Source organism: Miniopterus schreibersii (assembly GCF_964146895.1).
Source record: "Miniopterus schreibersii genome assembly, chromosome: 2".
Classification (NCBI taxonomy): domain Eukaryota; kingdom Metazoa; phylum Chordata; class Mammalia; order Chiroptera; family Miniopteridae; genus Miniopterus; species Miniopterus schreibersii.
In genome coordinates this window covers 166313049-166336048 of record NC_138102.1, presented here as the reverse complement: position 1 = coordinate 166336048, position 23000 = coordinate 166313049, and the positions used below count along the sequence as shown (strand labels likewise).

General features: G+C 39.3%; 1 protein-coding gene across 1 annotated transcript; it reads right to left on the bottom strand.

The window, feature by feature from the left end:
• Positions 1–241: 241 nt before the first annotated feature.
• On the bottom strand, positions 242–12462 carry OLR1 (oxidized low density lipoprotein receptor 1). Its single transcript, XM_081128474.1, has 6 exons — positions 12276–12462; positions 9615–9716; positions 7703–7948; positions 4147–4286; positions 3726–3841; positions 242–3481 (listed from the first exon to the last, which is right to left on the bottom strand). Exons 1-6 carry the CDS (start codon positions 12361–12363, stop codon positions 3337–3339), a joined length of 837 nt encoding a protein of 278 aa, XP_080984600.1. The 5' UTR covers positions 12364–12462; the 3' UTR covers positions 242–3336.
• Between the last annotated feature and the right edge of the window lie 10538 nt (positions 12463–23000).

Sequence of the window (23000 nt, the reverse complement as noted above, 5' to 3'; positions counted from 1 at the left end):
GAACCATACAAAAGGAATAAAGGAAACAATACTCAGTGTTCACACAGGGCAGAGAACAGTGCCCTTCCCAACAGCAAGGCTGGAAGAGATCATAGTGTATGTAGCATTGGACAGAACATTGAATGGCTTTTTGCTAAGATCAAGAACAAAATAATAATGTACATTCTCGCCACTTTTATTAAAATTGAGCTGAAGGTTCTAGTCAATGAAAACAGGCAAAGAAAAGAAATTCAAAGCATCCAGATTGGAAAGAAGTGTTTTTATTAATAGACGTGATTATATATGTGAAAAATTCAAGGAATCCACAAAAATATTACTGGAAGAAATAAGTGAGTTTAGCATGGTTTCAGAATACTAAGTTAATATTTAAAATTCTATTGCAATTTTATATGCTAGCAATAGGAATTAAAATTACAAACAATAACAGCATTTATAGTAGCATTGAAAATATGAAATATGTGATAATCTAGCAAAATATGTGAAACATCTATACAGAGAAAATTACAAAAGTGCTCAGACAAATCAAAGAATACCCACATAAATGGAGATTCCTTGTTCAAATCAATATTTTTGAGATTTAAATATTCCCCAAAATGACCTATAGATTGAATCCAATTACATTCACATTTTCAAAAGCAGGCCAATTCAAAAATTAACATGGAAATACAAGGACATAGATAAGTTAAAACAAGTTCAAAAAAAAAAGTTAAAGGACTACCACTGTTATTTCAAGATATATTATACAACTACAGTATTCAAAATAGCACAGTAGAGTACAAATATTCAAATAGATCAATGGAACAGAACAGAGTCCAGAAATAGACTGATGCCTGTATGGATAGCTGGTTGCTGACAGAGTGCAAAGGCAATGTAGTGGAGAACAAATGGTCTTTTCAGCAAATAATTGAATATCCATAAGCAAAAAAACACACCACAAAACAACTTCACTATATAACTCTCAAAGCAAATAAGTCATAGATTTCTATGTAAAATATGAAACTATAAACTTTCTAGAAGAAAATATGAGAACATTTCTGTGACCTTAAGTTAAGCAACAGACTTTTAGAAACAATAGAAACATGAACAGGGACTTTATCAAAATTTAAAACTTCTGTTTTTCTACGTACACTGTTCAGAGAACAAAAAAAAAAAAAGTCATAAACTGAAAAAAATTATCAAAACAATATCTGATAAAGATCTTTTAGCCAGGGTACAAAGAGCTTTCAAAACTCAGTAAGAAAAGTAATTCAAATAAAAATTCTCAAAAAATGTGTAGGTGACTTTACCCAAAAAAATACACAAATAGTAAATAAGCACATAAGAAGATGCTCAAAATCCTTTTTCATTTAGGAAATGCAAATTAGAACTACAGTGATATACCACCGCAAACCTATCAGAATGGTTAAGATTAAAAGACTGACATACCAAGGACCCCATGACGAGGTGGAACTGGCACATTCCTGCACTGCTGGCAGGAACGTAAAGCGGTAAAAGCTTGGAAAACAGTGTGGCCGCTTCTTAAGTAGCTAAACATACACCTACTGAATGATCCAGACATTACACTCCTAAATATTTACTCGAGAGAAACTCTATGCTCATATAAAAACTCGTACACAAATGTTCACAGTAGCTTTATTTGTAGTAGTTCTTTGCAAGAACCTGAATGGTATCCACGGGTAAATGAACAAATGGTGGTCTATGCACACAGGAGAGTAATACTCAGCATCCCAAAGGAAGGAAAACGTGGTACAAACGGGGCAGATGAATCTCAAAATGATGCTAAGTGAAAGAAGCTAGACAAAGAGTAAAAAAAAAAAAGGCATACTGTATGATTTCATTCCTATAAAGGGCCACAAGATGCAAGCTGAAAGCGGGCCGGTAGTGTCTGGGGAGGAGCGTGATGTAGGGTTAGGAGATGATGGATGTGCCTCCCGTCCTGATTGTGGTGGTGACTTCAAGCGAACATGTTTTACTATGTGAAAACTTATTGATTGTGCGCTTTATATACGTTCAGTTTATTACAAATCTGTTAATAAAAGAAAAAGCTCTTGTCTGGCCGGGCATGGCTCAGCGGTTGAGCATCGACCTAGGATCCAGGAGATTGGGGTTCGATTCCTGGTCGGGGCACATGCCCGGGTTGCGGGCTCGATCCCCAGTCGGGGGCGTGCAGGAGGCAGCCGATCAATGACTCTCTCATCATTGAGGTTTCTTTCTCTCTCTCTCCCTTCCTCTCTCTGAAATCAATAAAGATATATTAAAAATGTATATATATCTCGTCTTCCTAGGGATGATGAAGCTGTGGGTTTGTTTTTTAATAAGATTGGTGATAGATTATGTGCAACAAGTGGAAAGGCTAACCTGTGAAGGAAGGTAGAAAAGTAGTAAAAGCACTGAAAGTAGAAGAAATATTTCTAATTCCATTTGTTTCTATTCAGCGATATTTCCATACCTGGCTCAGTTTGTTCTAGAACTGAGTGTCATTAGTTTTTGGTCCTGTATGTTTCTGCATTATAGCACAATACTACAGAATTGAGAAGAGGCCATCAATAAAAGGTATATACTTCAGTGAAAAAACAACAATTATTTTTTTCCCTGGGGAATCCATCCCATGAGCCTAAGAAATGCTGTTTGGGAGAATTAACGGTATTAATCTGCCCTTTGGTAGAGAAAAGGTGAAGAAATAACTGATTCAGGAACTTATACTTAATTGTAGACTAGTTCACGGAAGAGACCATCCAATTTCTAATTACTTCCTGGGACATCCCAACTGCCCCAAAATGTGAGGATGGGGGGGGGGGGGTGTGTGTGTGTAAGTGGGAGAGTCTGGAGAGAGATCATGATTTTAAAGACCAACACGTGGTAGCTTTTAACGCTGTGAACGTGGGTATCTTGATTGCAGCACGACCCTGCCCCTTCTCCGTTTCCTCACGCGCAGTTTCCCACGCATGCTTCCCCTTTGTTGCCCTGTCTGCAGTTGGGCAACAACCTGTTCTATCTTCTCTGCAGTTTTAGGAGGGGGGGAGATGGCACTGAGGTAGACAGCGTTCCCAAGGCTTGGGGAGGAGCAAAATTCTAAAATAAAAAAAGGAAGAGGGACCGAAGGGTGGCTGGGAGGCTTTGGACAAGCTCGGTGAAAGAATGTAGACAGAGACAGAATCAAACTTTTGATATAAAGATGTCAGGCAGCTGGAGCCCCATTTTCTGCTAAGGAGCTTACAGTCAGCTAACACGTAATCTCAGGGCTCTCACAGTTTGCACCCAAGTGAGGAAAAATAGCTTAAATTCCAGAAGTGAATTCAAAGACGGGCTCCTCCTCTTCTTCCAGAGCCTTCAAATTCACTGTGCTCTCAACAGAGTCGCTTCCTTCTGACATATACTGTATGCAGTTAAAATGCAGTTTTCAGCAAAAACAGCTCCCTTTTGTATATATGCACAGGTACCTGAAGGATACTTCTGGGAAATAGCTCCCTGGAGTCTAAACCTGTAGGTGGGAGGGAAAAAGGAAAGTAGATTACTGCCACCTTGTGTCAGGAATCTAGCCTTGTCTCAAAGTTTCAAATCAGTAATAACTGAAAAGGAAACCGCAGAGAAGGGCAGGTCCCTCTGTAAGAGCTGTGGGGAAGGACACTCAGAAATCCCCCAAGCTTCTTTCTGGCAAGAAGAGCACGTTGTGTGGAACACTGCAGTAACCTCACTCACAGGTTCAGTAAAAACAGGACACTTACACGTGGGGCTTCAAAGCAGAGCCATCCTCCCAGAGCCACGAGTAGCTTGGTTTCCTTTGAGACAGCCCCATCCAGAATGGGAAATTGGAATGGGCACTTGCTTGCTTGATGAATTCCTGTGGGGAGCAACATTTTCGAGTTGATGTTGGAGTCAGTGTGGTTTTACAGATTCACAAAACTAAAGAATCAAAAGAGATCTTTGACACCCTCTCGATGGTTTCACAGAAATGTTTACTGAAGCCTAGAGATGCTCTATAACCTGTCCATCAAAGGTCATGCAGGGAATTCGTGGTGTGGCTAGGCTTGGCTCATAAACAGGTATTCTGCCTCTCAAACAAGGGTTCCTCCGCCCAGGGCCTAAACCTGATTTATTTCCCTCTAAGCCAGCACACCAGCCCAACACACATCCATAAAAACTCACCAGATCATTAGTGTTATTAATTTTCAGCATCTGGGCATCCAAAGACAAGCAGTTCTCCTGGCTTTTTTCCCAATTAAATGAGCTAGAGGAAAATAGGTAACAATTTTCTCCGTGCCAGAACCAGTCTTGGGGACAAGGACCTAAAAAGTGTGGAATATCTAATCAGTGAGTTATGCCTGAGTAAAAATATTTCTATAATTAAAAAAAAAAAAATTTCCTTTAATTCTTAAATCAAGTCTCCCCTCAGAATTCTCACATGTATACCATTTTTTTCAAATTAGAATTATACTCAGGCTCTGCAAATACCTCGTTTTTTGGAGTAAAAGAAAAAGCATTCTGATTTTAGTAAACTAAATTAGAAAGCAAGGATGTTAAAAAAAAACAAGGCTTGTGCCCTGGCTGGTATGGTGCAAAAAAAAGCAAGGCTTGGGCTGGGATGTAATTTCAGAATCTGCTCTAAGTTTGGAATAAGGGAAGTGAGAGTTGGGGAAATTACTTAATAGCTATTCTGCTATTAAAAATGTCTACTCGAATAATGGATTTAGGTTTAAATACCATACCTCCTCACTTAAGACAATGTTGTATGTGTAGAAGCCCATATATGGCTCTCGTGTACTTGAATTGTGGCTAGTCCGCATTAAGATGTGCTACAAGTGTAAAGCACATGCATGATTTTGAAAATTTATATGAAAAAAGAATGTAAAATATCACATTAATAATTTTTATACTGACTAGTGTTAAAGAAACTTATTTCAAATATTTTGGGTTAAATAAAAAGTTACTAAAATTAATTTTATCTGTTTCTTTTTAATTTTTAAGTGTGGTTACTATAATATTTAATGTTCCATATGTGGCACACACTCTATTTCTTTTGAATAAAGATGTTCTAGGGAGAACAGTATATTGATACAAAGTGAGCACCTTAATTTCAGTAAGATTTCAGAAAATAGGGAGTTTTCAGTTGCAAAATCCTCACAGAGTCCAAAAAGCTCAACTGAGGACTTAGGCAATAGGCAAAATTTGCCAATGTCTATGTTTATGGACATTTTAAATAATCCACCCTCCTCCTCCTCATCATCATCTCTTCTCTGTGTTAGTAGCACCTGGAATCTCTTTAATAAGAAATAGAGTCCTTTGGTGTATGCTATGACCAAAAATGACAAAACTGAAACCCTTGAGAAAGACAGCATTTTCATTTGTCTTTTCACTGTGGCATAAAGCCAGGAGATAATTTTCTAAGAGTGGGCTCCATCGGCGAGGAGAACGCAGGAGGGCTGAACAGTGGAAGAAAGTGAACGAGAAAGGGCATGCAAAGGCCAGGATGAAAGCAACGAAAGCAAGTTTTTACTTCTTGATTTGCCTGGTCCCATCATTTCATGTAAAAGGAAGGCATATACAGGGGTAGGCAAAAGCAGGCTAATGATAATAATAAAGAATGCAATAATCACTAAACACAGAATACAAGAGTAAACTGTGTTTCATGCACTCACAGCTGTAAACTGACTTTTGCCCACCCCTGTACTGGTTTTCGTGGACTAAAAGGCAATCTAGGCAGGCTTCCCAATCTATGACAAAGTCTCAACATGTGGTACTGAAACCACCTGTGTTTATTTTCATTATTACTTCATTATTATTTTTATTTAACAAGCACAAAAACTGTTGGCCATACCTCACTTCTATTAACTCATCTAATCCTCATAACAACTCCGTGGCATAGGTTCCATTCATTTTCTTCATTCAACAGATAGAGAAAATGGGGACTGGGACCTAGGCGGTCGAACTCCAGCGGCTGTGTGTTCAATGCCCCATCACACTACCTGTCAAGCTTCTGAGTTGGAGTCAACTGAGGAAACATTTCTTGGTGCCCCTCAAGATGTTTGATACAAATCTTGGAGTAAACTTGCCAGTTTTAAGAAACTACTTGGGTGATGCTTTTGTACACCTAAGGTTGAGAACCACCACTAATTCCAGGGCTAAATATAGTGTCTGTTACTGTGAAGACCCCGAATTTTTCTAGCTGGGTGACCTCGAGCAAACCACATATGGTAATTTCTCTCTTCACATATACACGAAGGAACACAGACTTGTTAGTAAGAAAAATAAAACTTGTCTCAAACTTCAGAAAACTGGCACTTTTTTCCGTATGGTATTTATTATTAATGTTTCTGAGAATCTTCTCAAATCTGCTTGAAGAAAAAGCAGGACTGCATTAGGTATTACTACTGATCAGCCTTTATCTGACACTGTCAGGGAATGGAGCATTTCCCTGGTTTGTCTGCCAGTGAAAGACATACCACTTATTATTTTTGATTAGGTATCTATGCCTGGCATCTCTGGGAGATGGTTCTCCATGGTCCTGACGTAAATTTAATTCCATGCAACTGATAAAAACAAAAATGTTTTTACAGCTCCACCTGTGAACTAAACCATTAGCTGGTATGTAGCTCTGTCTGCTTATATAAACATTCATGTTCTTGATGAACTAGCCTTCTTCCTTTTAAGCCTCCTTTGAGCTGGGGCATTCTTTTATGTCCTCAATAATTCCCTCCTTAAAGAGATTAAATACATATTTGACACTAGCTAAAGATTAGTTTGTGTGCATTTTTATAATAAAATGGAAAATACTTCGTGAAACTTTATACAAAACAACTTGCTATTATTATCATTTAACTTAATCTGGATTTCAATTTTTCACCTATAAAATAAAGGGATCTGTGGTTACCTGGTGAACTGTTATTACATAATATTTGAAGAAATCACATGGTTGAGATTAACTGAGCTGTACAAGAAACTGGACAGCTCTGTTTATTGGTGGTAGTTAGTTATTAATGCTTAGAGTAGGACTCCACATGCCTCCCAGGGAGCAACATACTTCGTCTCGCACCCTCTAAATCTCCTTATGACTAAAAAGCATGTACCTGACTTAATCACAGACTATACAAAGACTAAATAAATCAGATAATCTCCTCCTACTAGATGCTTCTGTTTCTATCTGCCTCCTGGAGTCTGAGTCCATTGTACAGCTGAGATCAATTTGGTTCTTCTCATATAAACTGACTTCCTGGGCCCCTCATATTTTTGTCTAATGTGAAGTATCTACCTAACACTTCCAAGCTAGCCTGTCTTGATTCAATTTAAATTGATGCAGTATACTTTAAGAAACAGTGCCATATAATAAAGCTATTGTAAAAGCAAGCATTCCAGGGATAAAGGAGACTCTTTAGGAAAAGAAATCTATGAATGGAAAGAGATAAGAATCCGTGGCAAGGGGTAAAGGTAGAAGGGTTCTTCCAGAAAAATCTCAAAGCTAGAATTTTAAAAAGAAAGAAGACTCTTATGAGGAAGGAAAACTTAAATCTACCAAAAGTGTGCTTAATTAAATCAGATATCTCAAGAGTTCGATGGAGGATAGGGTAAGGATGACAGAAACAGAGGACTTCTGGTGTACGACATTATGAAATGATGTTATAGATACACATATCAATATGCCAATTTTGTGCCTAGTGGTTTTCCTAAAAAGAGTTAAGATTAATTAAAGGAGCTTCCAACCCCATACCTGAAAAATTTGCTGCTTTCTTCAGAGCTTCTTGGAGATTCAGATTCTGCTGTTGAAGCTCCATTTGTCTTTTGGATTTCTCATCCAGCTTCTGGGCAAGGGTTTCAATCATTTCCTTGAGTTCCTTCTGTGATTCACGGAAAGCTTGTTCCTCCTGCTTCTGGGCTGACATCTGTCCCTCCAGTATATTTTCCTGATGAGTAAGGTTTGTTTGCTGTTGCTTTAGAAGATCAGACACCTGGGATACTAAATTACAGTTGAATTAAGACTTCATTTCCAATTCCCAACAAAAGTCTCTCCAATAGATTTTTAAGAAATCAAAGAACTAAATCAAGTAATCTATAAACCGCTGGCAAATGACCCAAATTTACTTAAAAATTGTGGACTTGAAAGTTTTTTTATATTCCTGTAATAGTGTTTTATTAGATCAAAAACTGTCACAGACACTTGTGATTTCAAAAAATTATCAAGGTTTTACTTGTTATTTTGAGTTACACACATGTAAAAAGTTATCTCAAGATAAGTATCAGTGGCACAAATAAAATATAGACAATCTGCAGATAGTCACCAACCAGAATTAGTGACTATCAGCAGGAATGTCATTCATCATTTACTATATTTATGTCTTCCTTCCTCTGTTGTCTGTTTTTACTTTCAGACTTCCTAATTTTATTTAAGAACTATAATACTCATCCCTTTTTTGAGACACTGTCCCACATAATTATTTCAAGTGGCTGTGTCACAAGAGTCTCAAACTCCCCTCCCCCCCACAGTACATTTTAGGAAGGGTGGAGCTAAAATAAAGGTTGGGAAATCAAGCAGGCAACAAGTGTTAAGGGTCAAACACCTCAGTTCTAGAAGCTTAACGGTTCAGTACAAAGCGGTCTCCTCGCCTTGAAGGCCAGGCTTGAGCTTGTGAGGATCAGAGCCTCCAAGTAAGACTCTTCCAGTCACCAGCACTCATCAAGGGCACTCCTCCCATCATTAGGAAAGGCCTTAGTGTTTAATCGATTGAAAAAACAAGTGATTTGTGATCTTAAACAACAACTGAAAAACAAATAGCAATTTACAGGCCTTAATAACCGGGGTCTAAATAGCCGAACAACTCAGATCTACAATCTAAATACAAAGGCAGATTAGATGCATAACCAGTATTATTTTCTTTCCTTCTTGGCCACTCTCATCCTTCTTTCACTTCTTTTCCTCTCAACAACCTCTTTTCAGAATGTTCAAAATTTGAAGGTTTTTTCAATGTTTTATGTATTAAAACTCTGCTTCCGGTTCTTAACTTTAAATTGGTATTTAATCATCTCTATTAAAACTCAACATGAGCTAGCCTGGCCTGCATGCGCAGTGGTTGAGCATCAACCTATGACCCAGGAAGCCGTGGTTCAATTCTCAGTCAGGGCCCAGGCCCAGGTTTCAGGTGTGATCCCCAGTCGGGGGCGTGCAGGAGGCAGCCGATCAATGACTCTCATCATTGATGTCTCTCTCTCTCTCTCTCCCTCTCCCTTCCTCTCTCTGAAATCAATAAAAATATTTTAAAAAACAAAAACTCAAAATGAAATAAATGAGGTTTCTTTTACTTTTGGGTCTCTCAGATAACCTTGTGGATAATTAACTTCAAATTATTCTCTTTTTCATTGTTTTGGGATTTACAGTAGGCTCTATCCATAAAGTTATGAAAACTAACCAAAACAAAAACCTACAGTTCATAATCTTCGTTTCATGCCAAAATCAATTTGAGAGACTAGCACAAATATACCCATTCATCTTCCTACTCATTCTAAAAACAGTTTGCCTAAAATGTATCTAAATCAAGGTTTCTTGTAGGTATTCTGAAACCAATGTACAAACCATGTTTATAAACTCTCATTTTTCCCCTCCATCACTTCCCTGTCTCAGCACTTACATTGCTTTGTCAGCATTATGATGGTCACCAGTAAGCCCAGACAAAGGATCCCTAGAGTCACGGCCACAGGGCACCACCAGCGAGAAAAAAGACAATGAAGACCTAGAGTGACAGGGGATAGAATCAGAGAGACAAAAAAAGATGTAGGCGAGTAATCAAACCATTCTTTGGATCTTGTCTGTACAAGGTACTTTGTATTACTTACTTTTAGCCCTCCCAAGGACTCTGCAAATAATTCATTTTCCATATTTACAGATGAAAAATCTGAACAACTAAAGAATTTAAGTAATTTACACTGTCACTTAAATGACACAATTGAAGATCCAGAATTCAATACCAGGTATTTTTTACTCTTAAGTATCTGATTCTAAAGCTTATAATTTTGTCTGTTGCCTCTAACAATGACTCTTCAAGAAATTCTCAGACCAGCTTGGATGAATCAACTTCACCCGAGGGGGGGAGAGTCTGATGTTTTTAACACAGACCAAGTCTATGCATGCATATACACACACACACACACACACACACGGTGTGTTTTATAAGTAACATACGACAAATGAATGTCTGATGTCAAGCAAATAAGCTTTAGTCAGTTAATTAACTGATATCTCGAAGAATTTACAACATAATTTTGTGCTCTTCAACCCTGATTTCATTAAAATTACATCTTAGAACTGAGATTATTGAGCAAAGAAAACTAGAATTGAAAAGTCAACATTCACTTACTCATATTAATGTCATGTTCTATACTTACACCAGCTGTGGTCCTGGTGTTATAAGAAAAAAATGCACTTAATATAGAAGCAAAATCACGTAACTCACATGTGTGTGTATAACTAATTATGTGCTCTACCACTAAAAAAACACAGGTATTTTGGTTCAGTGGGAGAACATCTCATATAATGTATTTGGGCTCCTCATCTTGTGAGATAAATAAATAAGGCACTGATAATGTAATCCTGTACATGCAAATAAGGAAAATGACTTGCTAAGTGACTTGCTAAGATCACACGGACATTAAGATCCCAACATAGGTCTTTAATTTGATTGTCAGTAGCTACATGGCTTGAAACATTACATCACAAAATATCCAGTGCAAACCTGTAGTGATATAAATCAATCAATGTTCAAATATATTCACAGAGTTTTCATGTGTCAAAAGCATTTGTGTTTGGCTCTATGATGATGCAAACAAAACAGAAACATGACAGGAAGAAATATGGTTCATTTACTAATTCAAAGTTATTAAGCTCCTAGAGTGTGTGTGGCAAGTTAGTGGGGAAGAAGCAGACAACGGTTGTGTCTTATGCAAATGATTGCCTAATCCTGCCCACAGACACTATCTGTGAAAATCCTTCAACCAACATTTTCCTTCGTCAGTGTCTATCCTATAAAGGTATACACTATAGGTGATCAATTATGTTCAACATTCTCGAGTGATGAAACCCATGCATTTTTAGAAGTCGCGGGATCCACACCAGCGCAGGGAAGGCACACGTTCCCATTTCCTACCATCCACCCTTTGTCCTGTCTCCTTGGTAGGTAGACACCATTCATCCCTACTCCCACTAGTAATTTTCTAATCAGAAAGCTATCAGGTCTTGTGCAGCAGGTGACTGATCTAAACAGGTTCTAAGAAAAGAATTTACTTCATAACTGTAGTAATAGTCAGGCACTCAGCATTTACCACATGAAGAATGAATGAATGAATGAAAATGAATGAATGAATGAATGAGCAAATGACAGTTACCTTGTAGGTTTACCTATAAATGCCAGTTCTGTTTTCATATCAAGTTAAGTTCATCAGCTCAAATGTTAAATTATTCCACGTTCACACTTATATTTGCTACTGAGAGAAATTTATACTTTGTTTGTGAACACACGACCTGGAATTTCTTATCCGAATTTGTATGGCTTCATTTGTATGAATTCCCTTCTTTATATTTTGTTCCTTTCTTTCAGAATGGATATAAGACACAAGGCAGTTTATCTAGATTGTCTGTGGATTTAAGATTATGTATTTTTACTTAAGCAGTTTAACTTACTGTGTATATCAAACAAATTATAACTTTTCAAAGCGGTGGTATACAATAAAACATAATTTATGCTAAACCACACTGAATATTATTTTATCCGCTTTGGATATTTTATGAAATACATCCAGTTTTTGCAATGCCTCAAGGACTATTATAAAAATTATCATTGTATACACTAGGCGAATTCAACATTTTCTGAACCATTTGATGGGTTGGACTCTGGATAAATGGGAGACTGTAACACAAAACTAGCTCTACCATTTACTGGCTGCTTATAAATGGGTAATTCAGTAGAACCTGCTCCCCAGCTAGTCCTCTGTAAAACAAAGATAATAATAGTCCTAATCTCAGGGAGTGAAGATTCGGAGAAATAATGCATTTAAAGTGAATAGCATAGAACATAGTAAATGTTCAATAAAAGTTACTACCATTGTCAGCTACATCATCATGCAAACCAAGTTAGTTCATTGATCATCATCATCTCCATTGTATCCAACCTGCTTTTCTTTTAAGTAAATGTTTTTAATTCTATAGTCAAGTGTTTTAGCTCTTTAATCTTATTTCAGTTCATTTAAATTTTCAAGCTAATCCTGGAAATCCCTGTACACATTCACCCACTCCTTACCTTTAGCTTTCTCTTCATTTGTGTTCTGATCAGGCTGATCCTTCATAGTCTTGCTCTTGAGGTTATCAAAAGTCATGTCCAAATTCATTCCAAGAATGAGAAAGTGAAGCAGTCGAGGACTTCTACAAAGTAAAAATGTGTGAGCGCTTGCTGGAATGTTTAAATAGCTACTGCTATCTTACAGAATGACTCAATCACTGGCAGGAGGAAGGAGAGGCTTTGCTTCATGTTTACTGACGCAAATTCTTGGGTTATTTCTATTGCAGGCAGAGAAAGTGGTGATTCTGACAGTATTTCAGGATATTTCACTAAGTAATTTATGAAAGGAAAAATTATACTTTCCATGAGCATTAGAGGTGAGGAATTTGTACTCACTCTTCAGATAAGGAAAGAGAAATTCAAATTAGCAAGACACACTAAATTTGTGGGAAAGTGTGCATTTAGACCAGTCGTTGGGATTCCAAAGTCCACATTTGCTATTTATTTTACTGTAGCAGACTACTTCTATATTGTGTCTTTTATAAGTCCCATGTTTCCCTTTTTAATTTTGACTGTCTTAATTGGCAGTCGACTTAGGAATTCTGGGGTTAATCACATATGACTCTTATCTTCAGCTGTGATGACCTGGGTAATTTTAGAACTTAATTATACTCTTCATATAGTGACAGTATAGCATAGTAGCAGAGAAAACTTTGGAGCCAGATGGAGCTAGCTTCAAATATTTCTTTTGCTAATCCTTTGATCTATAATCTTGGGGAATTACTTAACAATCTGAACCTATGCCTTTGTCTATAAATTGAGACATGTTATTGGATTCAAATGGGATATTGGGTGAAAATGCTAAGCTTTGTACTTCAAGCATGATGAGAACTCAATAAATAATAGTTATTAATATTACTAAGAGTAACATTCAGCACAGTTGAATTGCGTGTCAAAGAATTTTGTTTTATACATGATTGACTTGAGTCCCAAAGACTCTTCAATGGACTCCCAGTAAGGATGCCTATATGCGTTTACTGATAGAATTCTTACCTATTTTCCCTTTACAACTTCTTAACCATAAAAGAAATATCTCCTTACAGTTATATATGCTTTTTAAAAAATCCTTATCTATTAGAGAAATCTTCGGGCATATATATGGGAAAAGTGATAGGGTATCTGGGATTTACTTTAAACTATGCCAGGAAAAATAAAAATAAAGGGAAGGGGGCACATAAAAGAACACTGAAGACAAGTATATAAATAAATAGAATATCTAGGAGACTATTAAGAAAAATCACCAATATCAACAGTCTAATTAGGATTCCATTTGCCTCCTCCCTGGGCTTTTTGATTCCTGTTTCCTGTGCAGAGTATCTGAGACCAAATCGAAGGCAGTTATCTGCCATTTAAAGTTTTACTGTATGACTGAGTTCACACACACACACACAAGCTCGGAACGTACGGAATCTATTCCAGTTAAATCAGCTTGTGACAAATCAGCGCTAGTTACCTTTCTCACTCCAGCCCCATCCCGCCCCCCTGACTGGGAGTGCCAGGAAGCAAGATCAGATCCAGCTTGGCGTTCACCCTGGCGAGTTTCCCATAAATAGAGCCTCAGGAAATTTGTTTTTGTCTTTTTTAACCTTCACCTGAGGATATTTTTCCCAGTGCTTTTCGGAGAGAGTGGAAGGGGGGGTGAGAGAGAGAGAGGGAGAGAGAAACATTGATGTGAAAGAGACATCAGCTGGTTGCCTCCTACTCGCAGCCCAGCCAGGGCCTGGGATGGAGCCTGCAACCCAGGTACCTGCCCTTGGCCGCATTGGAACCCAGGACCCTTCAGTCCCAGGGCCGACACTCTAACCACTGAGCCAAACTGGCCAGGACAAACACAGTGTTTTCTTTAACTGACAAGCCCTTTCAAAGTAAGGACATATCCCTTTCTATTAACAGAATTAATTCTTTCCTACTGCACTGGCACAGCACATACATTGTGTAATATTCTGCAGAGAGCAGCTAGCTCGTACGCGAGATCCTTAACGATGAACACACAGCACGAGCTGGGTTTTCATTTGGCGAACACCTATCTCCCTGCTTTGACTTGGAGGAAGCGGAACTGCGGCGCAAACAGTGTGAGTGGTTTGCTGAGTCTCTCTTTCCTACCACGTGCAAGACGAGCACTCGGCTCACAGTTTTTTTCAGTTTTGCCGGCTGATGAAAAGCACAAGTGGCTGCTGAGACATTATAGATTCAGTGTGAACACCTCTTGAAATAATTCCATGAGAGACTCCAGGCGGCCAAGGCAGGGAAGGCTTGAAAATACAGCGGGAGTGGAGAGGCCGGGCCCACCCGGGCCTTGCGCCTCCCCGCGGGGCCAGGCTGGGAGCGCAGCCCACTCGGGCACGTCCACCCGCAGTCACCGAGGCCCAGCCGAGGAGGTGGCTTACCCCAAGGACGGGCAGAAAGCCCCTGGAGACCCGTAGGAAGGGCGAGGCCGGGAGAGGGGCCGACCCGGCCCCGGGGCGGCCGAGGGTGCGGAGGGGACTCCGGCTCCGGGGAGGTCCCGTCCCGAGGCCAGGCCCGCGCCCGGCTGCGCCCCGCCGAGACCGCGCCCCGCGAACGTCCGGCGTGGAAGGCGCAGGCCCGCCGGCCAGCGGAGAGCCCGGAGCCGGTCGGACTTAAAAAGCCACAGGGCCTTTTGTTTTGAAACCCCGAGCCCGCGGGAGTTTCCTCTGCAGCTACTCACCCGGCGCTGGGGCGGGCGGGCGGCGCCGAGCCGGGAGCCGAAGGCGGGCAGGCGGGAGCTTCGCGGGAGCCGCGGAAAAGCTGCAGCCCCGAGTCCGGGATTCAGGTCGCACCACCCCAACCCAAGGGCTCTTTGTCCCGAGAGGCGCTGGCCCCTCCCAGCAACCACCCTGCCCTAAGGGGACACAGGCGGCCAAACCCTGCACAGCTCTGACCTCCACACCCTGCAGCTCCACCTTCCAGAGGAAATAGCAGAGGCCAAGTCTACAGGTATGAACAGTTCCAGAACCATGGGTGACTGCGCGGGGTGGGGCGCCCAGCGGGGAAACCTGACTGACGCATCCCCTCCCCCGGGAGAGCTGGTGGAAACTCCAGGCTCCTAGCTGATCCCCCTGGACTGCACAGGAGCAGAGTAATAGTCCAGGACACTCAGCTCTGGGACAGGGAAACACACTCACCACTTTCCCTGAAATCTAAACGGGACCTCCTCCCCCTCAGGGGTGACACAGAGGCCTATACTCAGGGAGTGGCGTGAAGCATACAAAGTAATGGAAAGCAAGGGACTGAATCCAAGACTACCGCAAGGCTGTCATTCAAATTTTAAGTAAAATAAAGAGCTTCACAGACTAAAAAAGGCTAAAATAGTTTACTACACCAAACCAGTGCTGCAAGAAATGCTAAGGGGACTGTTGTAAGAAGAAGAAACAGAGAGAGAGAGGAACACAGGCATAAAGAATAAAAATGGCAGCAAATAAGTACCTATCAATATAGCCTTAAATGTAAATGGATTAAATGCTCCAATAAAAAGTCATAGGGTGGCTGAATGGGTAAGAAAACATGACCCATATATATGCTGTCTACAGGAGACCCACCTCAGAACAAAAGATTCACACAGACTGAAAGTGAAGGGATGGAAAAAAATTTCTCATGCAAATGGAAAAGAAAAAAAAGCAGGAGTAGCGATACTTATATCTGACAAAATAGACTAAAAAGCAAAGGCCATAAAAAGAGAAAAAGAAGGCCACTACATAATACTAAAGGGATCGATCCAACAAGAGGATATAGCCCTGGTAAACATATAGGCACCCAATATAGGAGCACCTAAGTATGCGAAAAAACTTTTGGAGGACTTTAAGGGAGAGATCGACAGCAATACAGTTATACTGGTGACTTTAACACCCACTGACTTCACTAGATAGATCTTCCAGACAAAAAAATCAACAAGGATACAGAGACATTAAACACCACACTAGATCAGATGGATTTCATTGACATGTACAGAGCATTCCACCCCAAAGCTGAAGAATATACATTCTTCTTAAGTGCACATGGGACATTCTCAAAGATTGACCACATGTTAGGTCACAAAATAAGTCTCCACAAGTTCAAGAGGATTGAAATCATATCAAACACCTTCTCGGACCATAGTGGCATGAAACCAGAAATCAACTACAATAAAAACACTCAAAAACAATCAAACTCGTGGAGGCTAAATAGCATGCTATTAAACAATGAATGGTTTACCAATGAAATCAAGAAAGAAATAAAAAACTTCCTGGAAACAAGGGAAAATGAACAGACAACAACCCAAAATCTATGGGACACAGCAAAAGCAGTCATGAGAGGGAAATTCATAGCATTACCTCAAGAAATGAGAAAAAGCTCAAATAAACTAACATTACAACTAAAAGAATTAGAAAGAGAACAACAAGAAAGGCCGAGAGTAAGTAGAAGGAAGGAAATAATTAAGATCAGACTGGAAATAAATGACATAGAGACTAAAAAAAAAACAACAAAAAAAAAACAATACAAAAAAATCAATGAATCCAAGGGCTAGTTCTTTGAAAAGATAAACAAGATTGATGAACCTTTAGTCAGACTCATCAAGAAACAGAGAGGACCCCAAAAAAATAAAATAAGAAACAAAAAAGATGAAGTAACAACTGACAGCACAGAAATACAAAGGATTGTAAGCAAATACTGTGAACTACTATATGCCAACAATCTGGAAAACGTGGACAAAATGATCAAATTCCTCGAAAAATACGATCTTCCAAAACTAACTGAGGAAGAATCCGAAAACCTGAATAGGCCTATAACAACTGAAAAAATTGAAGCAGTAATAAAAAAAAACCTTCCAGCACACAAAAGCCCTGGTCCAGATGGCTTCACAGGGGAGTTTTACCAAACTTTCAAAGAAGAACTAACACCTATCCTCCTCAAACTATTCCAAAAAATGAAAGGAACTCTTTTTAAGAGATCAGCATTAGTCTAATCCCAAAACCGGATAAAGACACTCCAAAGAAAGAGAATTGCAGGCCAATATTCTTAATGAACATAGATGCTAAAATTTTCAACAAAATATTAGCAAATAGGATCTAGCAAGTGGGATTTATTCCAGGGATGGAAGACTGGTACAATATTTGCAAATCAATAAATGTGATACATCACATAAACAAACGGAGAGACAAAAACCACATGATCATATCAATAGACAAAGAAAAAGCATTCCACAAAATCCAACACCCATTTTTGATAAAAACTCTCAGCAAAGTAGGAATAGAGGGACCATACCTCAACATAATAAAGGCCATAACAAACCTACAGCCAATATCATACTCAATGGGCCAAAACTAAAATCATTTCCCCTAAGATCAGGAACAAGATAGGGGTGTCCACTTTCACCACTCTTATTCAACATAGTACTGAAAGTCCTAGCCACAGTGATCAGACAAGAAGAAAGCATAAAAGGTACCCAAATTGGAAAGGAGGAAGTAAACCTTCATTATTTGCAGATAACATAATATTGTACATAGAAAATCCTAAAGACTCCACCAAAAAACTATTAGATTTAATAAATGAATTCGGCAAGATAGCAGAATACAAAATTAACACCCAGAAATGAATGGCATTTTTCTACACCTACAATGATCTCTCAGAAAGGGAATCTAAAAAAAACCAATCCCATTTACCATTGCAACAAAAAATTAAGATACTTAGGAATAAACTTAACCAAGGAGGTAAAAGACCTGTACTCAGAAAACTACAAGACGTCCTCTACAGAGATAGAGGATGATATAAACAAGTGGAAGAATATACCATGTTGGTGGATTGGTAAAATTAACATCATTGAAATGTCCATCCTTCCCAAAGTAATCTATAGATTCAATGCAATACTTATTAAAATACCAAAGGCATATTTCACAGATCTAGAACAAATACTCCAAAAAGTTATATGGAACCAAAAAAGACCCAGAATAGCCACAGTAATCTTGAGAAAGAAGAACAAAGTGGAGGGATCACAGTACTGATATCAAGTTATACTACAAAACCACTATAATCAAAACAGCCTGCTACTGACTGGCACAAGAACAGGTGTAAATCAATGGAACAGAACAGAGAATTCAGAAATCAACCCAAGCCATTATGCTCAATTAATGTTTGACAAAGAAGGCAAAGGTATACAATGGAGTAAAGACAGTCTTTTCAATAAGTGGTGTTGGGATAATTGGACAGGTACATGCAAAAAAATTAAATGAGACCAGCAACTTACATTATACACAAGAATAAACTCAAAATGGATAAAAGACTTAGCTGTAAGTTATAAAAACATAAGAATACTAGAAGAAAATGCAGGCAGCAAAATATCAGACATCTCATGTAGCAGAATTGTCACCAATACATCACCTAAGGCAAGAGAAACAAAGGGAAAAATAAACAAATGGGACTACATCAAACTAAAAAGCACAGCAAAAGAAACCAGCGTCAAAATGAAAAGAGAACCCACTGTATGGAAGAACAGATTTGCCGATGATACATCTGATTAGGGGTTAATTTCCAAAATATATAAAGTACTCATACAACTCAACGAAAGGAACACAACCAATCCAATTAAGAAAAGGGCAGAAGACCTATATAGACACTTCTCCCAAGAAAACATACAAATGGGCAAGAGGCATATGAAAAAATGCCTAACGTCACTAATCATAAGAGACATGCAAATTGACACAAAAATGAAGTACCACCTCACACCTGCCAGAATGGCTATAGTCAATAAATCAACAAACAACAAGTGCTGGAAGGATGTGGAGGAAAGGAACCCTCGTACACTGCTGGTGGGAATGCAGAGTGGTGCAACTACTATGGAAAACAGTATGGAGTGTCCTCAAAAAATTAGAGCTGGAACTGCCATTTGACCCAGTGATCTCACTTCTAGGAATATATCCTGAGAAGCCTGAAACACCAGTCAGAAAGTATATATGCACCCCTGTGTTCATAGCAGTGTTATTCAGTGGAAAGGCCCAAGTGCCCATCAGTAGATGAATGGATAAAAACTGTGGTACTTTTACACAATGGGATACTATGCAGCTGTAAGAAAGAAGGAGCTCTTATCCTTTGGGACAGCATGGAGGGACCTGGAGAGTATTATGCTAAGTGAAATAAGCCAGGCAGAGAAAGACAAATATCACATGATCTCACTTATATGTGAAATCTAATAAACAAAATAAACTGACTAACAAAATAGACCCAGAGACATGGAAGCACGGAACAGACTGACATATATCAGTGGGAAAGTGGCGGGGAAGGGGGGAAGGTGATTAACCAAAGAACTTACATGCATAACCCATGGACACAGACAACCGTGCAGTGAAAGCCTGGGGAGGGGGTGGGAGCAGGGTAGGGGTGGTCAGTGGGGGGTAAAAAGGGACATCTGTAATACTTTCAACAATAGAGATAAGCTTAAAAAATAATAATAAAAACAAAAGTACAGTGTTAGGTAGAGAACACCCACACCAGGGTCACCCTCAAATTTTTTCTTGACTTCCCTCAAACTAGAGGGTCATATTGAGAAGCCACAATATGGAGAGTTTGAACGTTAGATCAATCGCCGTCTTCTGGGTGATCTAGTCCCTCAGCACAGCCTTTTTTGCCTTTCTCTTTTCAAGCCTGATAGAAACAAGCAGTTCCTCTCCTTGTTTATTTGTGGTAAAACTTGCAGAACAAAATTTTTACCATTTAAACCACATTTAGGTATACAGTTTAGTGGCATTGAGTACATTCACCTTGTGTAACCATCACCACACTTCATCTCCAGAACTTTTTCATCTTCTCCAACTGAAATTCTGTATTCATTAAACAATAACTCCTGTGATGGTTATTTTTATGTGTCAACTTGTCTGGGCCACGGGGTGCCCAGGTATTTGGTCAAATATTCTTCTGAGTATTTCTTTGAGAGTGTTTTGGAGTGAGATTAATATTTTAATCACTAGAGTAAAGCATATTTCCATCCATAGTGGGCCTCATCTAATCAATTGAAAGCCTAAATAGAGCAAAAGGGCTGACCCTTCTCCAAATAAGAAAATTTCTCTCTCAGACAGCCTTGGATTGAAACTACATCATTTCCCCTGGTCTCGAGACTACTAGCCTGCACTATATGTTGATTTGCCCGTCTCTATAGTTGCATGAGCCAATCTCTTATAATCAGTCTCTTTCTCAATATATACATCCTATTTATTCTGTTTCTCTGGAAGATCCTAATTCAACTCCCCATTCCTTCCTCCTCCCAGCTCCTGAAAACCACCATTCTATTCTCTGTCTCTCTGAACTTGCTGCTCTAGTACCTCATATAAGTGGAAGCATATGATATTTGTCTTGTATCTGACCTATTTCACTTAGTATAATATCTTCAAGGTTCATCCAAGTTGTATCATGTGTCAGAATTTCCTTGCTTTTTAAAGCTGAATAATATTCCACTGTCTGCGTAGACCACATTTTGTTTAGCCATTCATCCACTGATGGACACTTGGGTTTCTCCTGTTTTTAAAGATCCAGGAGATAATTTCTCTGATGCTTGTGGGGCAGATAGCTGGACACACTTGTGAGGCTTTAAGCGGTTCTCATTATCCCTGCCTCGAGGTGTTCATGCCCTAGTTACGGTTAATGTTACCACTGGCTTTCGATGCCTCTGAGGTCGCCACTGAACATTCAGGCTGCAGCCTTGGTTCATTCCACAGAGACGCTTCCTCGTGGAGTGGCGGGGAGGTGGGACTGGATTCTTCTGCCACGTTACTCATTTTTGCACCTATGGCTGTTGCTCACTGTTCAGCTCTTTATTTTTTATAAATAAGTAATGTTTATTATTATTTTTAATATATCTTTATTGATTTCAGAGAGAGGAAGGGAGAGGGAGAGAGAGAGATAGAAACATCAATGATGAGAGAGTCGTCATTGATCGGCTGGGAGCCCGCAACCTGGGCATGTGCCCTGACCTGGAATCGAACCCCGATCTCCTGGATCCTAGGTCGATGCTCAACCGCTGAGCCACGCCCTGCCAGCTCAGCTCTTTCTAATTCATGCTTGATGCTTCAGAGGAATCATAGCCCTGGCCTCTGTTTCACTGAGGCACAGAGAGGAAGAGAATCTGGCTACCCGACTTGGGCAAGGTCAAAAGGAGAATTATCAAAGGCACCAGAAATAAGTACTTCTTTCGCCCCACTCGTTACGGCTATTGTATAACAATTCCCTGAAGCAGAGATTAAAGGCTTGTGTGCATGTGCCCTGCATTTGTTCCACTCCAAGTCCCTAAAAACCTGTGTACAAGCTAATAATTCACAAGGTTAATGGAACTACAAGATTGTGTTGGATTGTAATGGGACCTGTCCCCTTTACCTCACTGCCTGCCATGCCATTACCTTCTTCCGTCTTCCCTCATGAATCATCTTTCCTTTTGTGTGGGGCTGAACTCAGAGTTTAAATTGCCACAGGGCATTATCATTTTGCTAAGAATAAACAAAAATCTCTACTTCTCCCAGGAACAATCCAGTGAGGGGAAAAAAAAAAAGTGGCAATAATAATTCTAAGAAAGAAAGGTAGCTAGAAGGTCATTAACAGAATCCTATTTTGTTGAAACCTGCTAAGAAGCTGTAGGGCAAAAAGTTGATGGCAATCACATGGCAGAAAAGTTCTCTGGGAGGAAAAAAAGTCATGTTAATTGGCAAACCTGTTTATGCAGGTGAAGGCTGGCATGATTGGGAGAAGAGATGGCCAAGAAATCAAGGGAAACTATTCATGAATCGAAATGTCAGAAAAGGTAAAACATGGTCATGGTGACAATGAGAAGCATGGAGGACATCAGTTATCCATGAAGGTGAAGGTCATGGGTAAAACTGAGTGGAAATCAACATCATTGTAGTTAACTCATAAAATTCTTCTTATAGCAGGACAATTATATGCATTTCACACACATTAACTTGCTTAATCTCTATAAATATGTAAAGAAACATCATCATTGTTATTGTCACCCCATTTTATATAGAATGAAACCTAACCAACTAATAGCTTGCCCAATATAACACAGCTAGTAAGTGACAAAGCAAGTACTGAATTCCAGAAAACCTACCTGGATTCTTAGTCATGGTGCAATACTATCTTCCTGACAAGAGAAAGAGAAAGGCAAGGTGAATGGTGCTACCCATATACATGGCAAGAAATATTATAATCAAAATGCCTTCATGTCTCTGATTGTATTTTCTCTGTGAAATAAGATCTAGGCAGGTCAAGCGGACATTCCACTCCTATTTTATGAAGGAGAAATTAAGGACTGGAGAAACAATAACTCAGTGGAGGGCCTGGATTAGAATCCTGCTCTCCCTTTCCTATAAAATACCTCCCACCTTGCCAAGCTTTCTGCTGAAATTTGGAAAATAATGTTCATCCTAATACCAACTTCCTTACATTAAGAAAAAAAAAAAGGTACTGCTCATTTAGTTTTGGAACTGACTGGTTTCAAATCATCAGCGTCATACCAGGCTTTTCTCTCACTGTTTGATTTCCTTAGCTAAGAAAAAGAGTGAGTTTATAATCTCCATTCTCATATCACATTGCCATGCTGTGTGAGGGCTCTTAGAACTGATCCCGCTCAACAGAGCCCCTGAACGATTACTCAATGAAATTAGACTTTCAGAGTTAGAAAGTGTCTGAAAGATAGTTTTATTCACTTAT